Source organism: Plutella xylostella, chromosome 15, assembly GCF_932276165.1.
Source record: "Plutella xylostella chromosome 15, ilPluXylo3.1, whole genome shotgun sequence".
Lineage (NCBI taxonomy): Eukaryota > Metazoa > Arthropoda > Insecta > Lepidoptera > Plutellidae > Plutella > Plutella xylostella.
The window spans coordinates 2667549-2674696 of NC_063995.1; the positions used below are offsets into that span (position 1 = coordinate 2667549).

At 33.6% G+C, this 7148-nt stretch overlaps 1 protein-coding gene across 2 annotated transcripts in view; it reads right to left on the reverse strand.

Moving 5' to 3' along the window:
* LOC105386557 (aquaporin AQPAn.G) overlaps positions 1 to 4678 on the reverse strand; it is a 50160-nt gene extending 45482 nt beyond the window's left edge. Inside the window, exon 1 of one of the 2 annotated variants that reach the window (XM_038108069.2) lies at positions 4366 to 4678. In XM_038108069.2, coding sequence (XP_037963997.1) covers positions 4366 to 4387 — 22 coding nt within the window. In that variant the 5' untranslated portion in view covers positions 4388 to 4678. The remainder of the gene's footprint in view (positions 1 to 4365) is intronic. The other variant, XM_038108071.2, reaches the window with a different exon arrangement.
* Between the last annotated feature and the right edge of the window lie 2470 nt (positions 4679 to 7148).

A 7148-nucleotide genomic window follows, 5' to 3' on the forward strand; every position in this document is an offset into this window, starting at 1 on the left:
TAACATAATTAGCAGTCCAAATAGTCTAAAAGCGTGACAGTTCAGGTTTCATGGTTATTGCAAATTAAGTTATTTGACTTGGAAAAGTATTTGCAATATGGTTACGAGAGTATGTTTCTTGACCATAAATTTATCATGGAAATAGCTGAAGAATATTTAATCGATAGATACACAGCCGCAGTTTTATCTACATACGCGACAATGAAAAAGTACGAGTGACATACACCAAATTACTCCTAAACGAAAAAGGCTAGCTTAATGACGTCGCGTCGTCAGAGATATTATTATGTTGTAGCAGGTACATTTAACAGCGCATCAGAATATCACCACGACCTTTTTTTTTAATTGGGGCCCTTTGTTGTCTTAATTTTGTGAGTGAAACATTACATTGCTCTCGACTCTCGCGAGTGTAGATTAAATTAGGTCTTCAGCTCAAATATCGTTCATTTGCGACTCTGGATCAAACTGTTTTAAGGGGCGTAACCGATATGATTTATTAACTGTACCCTTATCATTATATTTTATTAACCATCATCTGAACAACAAGCACCCTTGTTGTAAGAGGGTTCTTAACTTTGTTTAATCAAAATCGATTCACACTTTTTTGCCTTTTTTCCATATTTGTCCGAAGACTTCGAAGTAACTTGGTTATTCAGAGGTGTGTAAACTTGGGTCACATTATTTCAGACAGACAACTTCGTGACATCAAAGTGTATAAAAGAGAACTTGTTTGCCGATGGTAATAAAAGCGGGTATCGGGGTGTGTGCGACAAACGAGCGTGTTTCCTGCGACAACACATTTACTTGATAACACCCCTTTTATGGCTTTCTACGTAGGTACAATACAGACTTAGAATAAGTGTGAATTAAATTATTTACCAATTAAGTTAGTCATTTATTAGGTAAGACTTATTGGATGTCTGCGGCATATCAGTAGGTAATTTGTATTATATTTTTTAATGTTCAGTTATTTACATTATAACGGTACTTAACTGAAATTCTGTCACTACAAGTTCTATCACAGATATGACTAAATATTTTTAAAATAGAATAGTACTCACTAGATATGTACCTACACTACACATACATGTATATATTTATATATATTATGCATATATACATATTATTATAACTCACTCACTTATATATGAGTGAGTACCTACAATGGTCATAAAATAAAACGTTCACATAAATATTGTGATAAAGTTAATTTTATGTTTCTTTCAGAGAGGAAATCAATAGGTATTTACTTCGGTTATTGTGGCCCATTTTATATCCATAGGTATAATGTCCTGTACGTGTCTTATCGGCAATGCATTTTCAGTGTATAATGAGAAGAATGTATAGTTATTTATACATGTGCCATTTATTTCAGCCAATACCTTTTTAAATATAAGAGTGAGTATTGAATAAAGTTGTTCCGTAGCTATGTTGTTTTTCTCATCATTTATTACCGGCATAAAATTAAGATAAGTTCAGGAATTGTTAGGTACAACGGATACTGATACGTAACTAGTATTCGAATTGGGCAGTTCTTCTTTTTAACCTACATAATGGATAAAAAATTATCCCGAATTTGAAAAAAATAACTTTAGCTTTTTGGTGAACTCTTATAATTTTTATGATAGCTACATTTCTATTCTATCGAAAAAGGTGGTTGGCCGCGAAGTTTAAGTATTTTTTCAAGATTTTCAGAACATAATACGTGGATAAGGCAAAGAAAATTACACCTTCGTCACAGAATCTTTTATTTTATTTTAACGAAATAGTCTTCGTCGATTAAAATGAAACTTTTTTGATACGTTAATAAACAAAATACCGTTTTAGAAAACATATGAAAGAATGGATTTTTAGTAATAACAAAAAAATTATTAAGTAGTTATTACCACCCTGTCACAATTTCAGCTAAAATGAAGCTTGTTTTTGCTATAAATATTTTTTCGCTACTAATTACAGTAAAAAATTAACAGCATAGACGTTAACATCAATGACTAAATTTAATATGATTTTTCCAAAGTTGCACTATTTATAACATAACATATAAACGACCAAAAATAAGTTGACTACCAGGAGACACCAATCGTTACAGAGTGGTAAACGATGTGACATAGTTGTTATTCTATTAAATATGCGGTAGCGTTTTGGAATAAAACAGTTTTATTTAAAAATAATAATTTAGTAACTTACATATAAATCATTATGGTTTCAAGTTAGTCAAAAAATTTACTGGAGATATCTTTATTATTAGTATAACTAATGAAATCACACTTGAGAACCTCTGGAGAGTGAAATATCCGTATTTCAGGAACTTAAAGGACAAATTTGTTCCAACTACATAAAATAATGTTTATCTGCACAATTAATATTTTCGGCAACCTAAAATTTAAGTAACATAATGAAAATTACGTAATTTGTTAAAGTTTTAATCAGCCATATTTCGAAAATACAGCAGTGGCTCTTAGAACTTGAAAAAAATACTCTTTCCTTTTTTAATTACCTTAGAAGCTGGAAGGACTTTAATGTTATCATCAAACATCCGATAAATCATTCTCCACCATATTAAACAGTCTACCACATTCATCGTCTGTTCTTGAGAACAATAGCACGAAATCACCTTTTTCACTAACGAAACTTTTTATTAATGAAGCGCAAGTGTATTGGACGTTCCTTTCGCTTCGTACTTTAACCAAAACGTGTAGTTTCTCTTCAATTTTTCTTTGATGAATATTCTCAGGTTGGAGTGTTTGGTAAGAATGTGACAGATTTGTCGTGTGACAGAGGGGTAAAATGTGTTGCAAAGTCGATTAGCATTTAAACAGTAACATAAAGTGTAATATTCACATGTTGATTTCAAAGTAATTGTTATTACCAATGAGTAAATAGCAAAATAATAATTTCATTGTATTTTATTTTAACAATTACCTACGTGACGAAGCTGTCGCCGAATAAACACACGCACCTCCTGTCACACTTTGCGGGTGGCCGATACGCGGTGTCTGGATCTCAAAGGGGAAATCTTACCAAGGGGAAAAGGAGACCTTAAACTCAGATCGATGGCAATAAGGACGAGTGGCTCAAACAAATATTTTAAATGGCAACCTACGTGACAGAATGTTACTACTAAAACATTAGGTAGTAAGAGACAAATTTTCAACAATTTTTTTAAATATTTCAGAAATCATTTAAAAATATATATTTTGTTTTACTAAATAGGTAATATTTTCTGGAGTTTAAATAAATTTTTATATTTTATGTTGTCATATATATTTTTTGTAACATTATCGAATATGCGCAGGGTGAAGTGGCGGGAGACAGCCAAGATTCGTATGAAATACTCCTCTGTCACGCGGTTTTACCACTCTGTAACGTAATTTTAAATACAAAAATAAAAAAAAATATTTTTGTAAACGTGCACAGTCGTTGTGTTTTTAGTACAATGCACGCTGAAATATAAATAAATAAATAAATATTTGTAAAACTCATGATTTTTTCTTCACAACTGATGGAGACTAAGTTATGTAGGTTAAAAAGAAGAACTGCCCAATTGTACTAGAAGCGCTTGCTCATACTTTTATGATTTGCAAACCACATAAATTTACCATCCCCATAGTGATCATCCCTGAAATGTATACTACCAGCTTATATTCTCTAGTTCTCTACTGTTGTATTACCTACTACACTGCCGGGCAATGAAAAAGTTCCAGTCACAAAAGTCCGACATCAAACGATCCCAATTTTTTCAAAGATTTAATTTTAAATTGGAACAAAATATTACCGATTTTAGTTGGTAATATCCTAATGCTCTGTTAAATGTACTTCAATGTTGATGAAGACGGCATTAAGGTAGCCTTTTCCGTTTAGAAGAAATTTAGTGCTTTTCTGAGTGGAACCTTTTCTTTGCCCGTGAGTGTAGATAGGTAGGTGTGGTCTGTACTAAAATAAGTAGCCTGGGCGATAAAAAAGACTAACATTATACACTAATCATGTTTATGGCATTTTATGTTCATTGAAAAAATTGGCTTGTACTTTCATCGAAATCAAACCGACAGGAAAATATATAAAAATTAAATTTGTAAAATACAACGCGGGGTAAAGTGGCCTAAATTTTGTGAGAAAAGGAAAGGCACTAGGCATAGCCAGTAGTGACTTTGCCGTAACCAATGATGAGTGCAGTTTAGCCTATTTATCTCCTGATTCCTATTATCAAGGTAAGTAGGTACCTAATACAAATTTTGTCGAAGTGCATTAAAATTATAAGATGACCTACTAAAGGAAATAACATACACATGAAAACTATTTCACATAATCAGAAGAAATGCATGCAAAAAAATGTTTCAATAAATAAAATATTATATATATACTTACTGTTAACATTCTTGGTGGCCATGGCTTTTTATCGCAGAAAGTTCGTTAATTACTTAACTAAAAAGTCGAAATTCGAATGCACTAAAACGCGCACGCGTCGTCCGCCGCGGCCGCACACTGCTACGAGGGAAACCTGCTACGAACTCACGCGCAGTTTTTCGCACGATAATATTTATATCACCGATTCTATTAACACTTGAAAATTTTGTTTGTATATTTTTTTACATGCATCTGCACACGTGTGTAGCCCGCGACGGTCGCAATTGGAATGACACGTTTTCCGGCGGATTTTTCGTCTGTGGGTCGGACTCGGGAGCGACAGTAAATATACCTAACTAAGTGGCAAAATTTATAGAGCAATCGTTTATACTAGACGGGTGGTGGCGGTGACGCTTAGCTCACCGTCTGGAATAGGTTCGCTCAAGGCACAAGCACAGGCTTCGTACAAGACCGCTACATCTACGCTACGTTCTAGACATTTCTCTCTGCATTACATATGTGTAATTTATGGGTACACTACATAATTCCGAATTACTTTTTTACGAATATGAAAATAACGATTTTTAAAATTTCGAATTTCATAGTTCCGAATAATTTACAATCCCGAATTTTAAGTTTCCGAATAACGAAAATCACGAATAGTTTATAAACGAAATTTCAAACAACACATTTATTAAAATGACGAACGTCAATTTTCCGAATATTATTATTTCGATGTTTCAAAAGTACGATTTTTTATTATATCGAATTGTTAAAATTACGAATCCCGACGTTTTAATATTCCGAAAATACAAATTCCCGATTGTTTCTTAGTTAACAAGAAATGGTTATATGAATAATGCAGCATAATGCGTATAAAAACAATATTTTTTAAGCTATATTATGTGAAACGCTCCGCTCCGCTTCGCTGCGCTCCGCTTTGTTTTTCGATATCTATGTGCACCTAACACGCTCCTCCTCGCTTTGCTCGTCGTCGCACCTATCTTTAGGTTTAGGTCCTAAGGTTTTTAAGTTTAAACACCATAAAAATCCTAGCAATTGTTTTGCTCTAAATTTGGAACGCTCCGCTCCGCTTCGCTGCGCTCCGCTTTGTTTTTCGATATCTATTTGCACCTAACACGCTCCTCCTCGCTTTGCTCGTCGTCGCACCTATCTTTAGGTTTAGGTCCTAAGGTTTTTAAGTTTAAACACCATAAAAATCCTAGCAATTGTTTTGCTCTATATTTGAAACGCTCCGCTCCGCTTCGCTGCGCTCCGCTTTGTTTTTCGATATCTATGTGCACCTAACACGCTCCTCCTCGCTTTGCTCGTCGTCGCACCTATCTTTAGGTTTAGGTCCTAAGGTTTTTAAGTTTAAACACCATAAAAATCCTAGCAATTGTTTTGCTCTATATTTGAAACGCTCCGCTTTGTTTTTCGATATCTATGTGCACCTAACACGCTCCTCCTCGCTTTGCTCGTCGTCGCACCTATCTTTTGGTTTTGGTTCTAAAGTTTTAAAGACGTTTATGTTTTTTTGTCAAAATCACGAATTATCATATTTCCGATCGGGATTTGACTTTTTCGTGATTATAATAAATCGGTATTTTATTTTTCGTATATTAAAGTAATCGTATTTTTTAACATTCGTATATTTAACAATCGTAATAACAATATTCGTGATTATAATATTCGAAATTATAATTTTCGTGATTATTATAATTCGGTATTTAAAAAAATCGGTATTGCAATATTTCGTAAATTACATATTCGGGGTTATCAAATTCGGAAAAAAGTTTTTCGGAATATTTGGGTGTTCCCGTAATTTATATACAGGTGCACATTCGTATCGTTTTGTTATACTTTGGCATTCCAGGATAATCAAAACATTTAGTCTTGTTATGTTATTCACTAATTATATTTTTAATTAAATGATATCATTAATCAGCAAAAGAGCAGACCAGGTAGTAAAAAAGTTAGAAGAGCAGGGAAAACATTTAATCAAAAACCATTTCAATACTTATTTCCTTTTTTTAGAGGCACTACGAAGTAGGTAGTATGCACCTCACATTATGAGCAATACAATAATTATTTGAAACTTGTAAACATTACAACCTTACATACACAATTAATTATTATGACTTAGGGTTTCCCGTGCCAAAGTTATTTTCGTTAATCTAGAATATACGTTGCGTTGCAGATTTGACGCGTTTTTTGTTCGACAACAATGGACAAAAAATCGCCGGTTCGTGTCCGAGACGAAAATAAAAGACGGAAACTGTAATTAGTCGATGGTATCGCAGTAATCCCATGTCGATGAACCATCCGCACAGCTATTAAATGGCTACTAGTTAGGTTATAAAATGACAATTAACCACCAATTTGGATTATCTAGGTATATGCTACACAGAACGACTCCTCGTACGAATATAAGTAATCTTAAACTACACTGATGTGGGATAGAAGACAGGTTGCAATGGAGAGTTACTGGTGGACGCCCTCTGCCCCATCTAGGGGACATAGGATACTTACTAAGTAAGTCAAGATGTGGGAAAGAATTTATTTATTTATTTATTTGATACTTTATTGCACAAATATGAAATATAAGTGTGCAAAAGGTGGACTTAATGCTAAAAGCATTTTCTACCAGCCAACCTACAGGAGGTACAGAAAAACTAGTAGAATTCCTTGACATAAAACACTCACGAGCAGCAAAATGTCGACACCCCCTTTTTAAGCCTTTATTTTAGAACTAGCTATTCCCGCGAGCTTCGCTTTGCCTTGAAAAGTTTTCCCGCGAATAC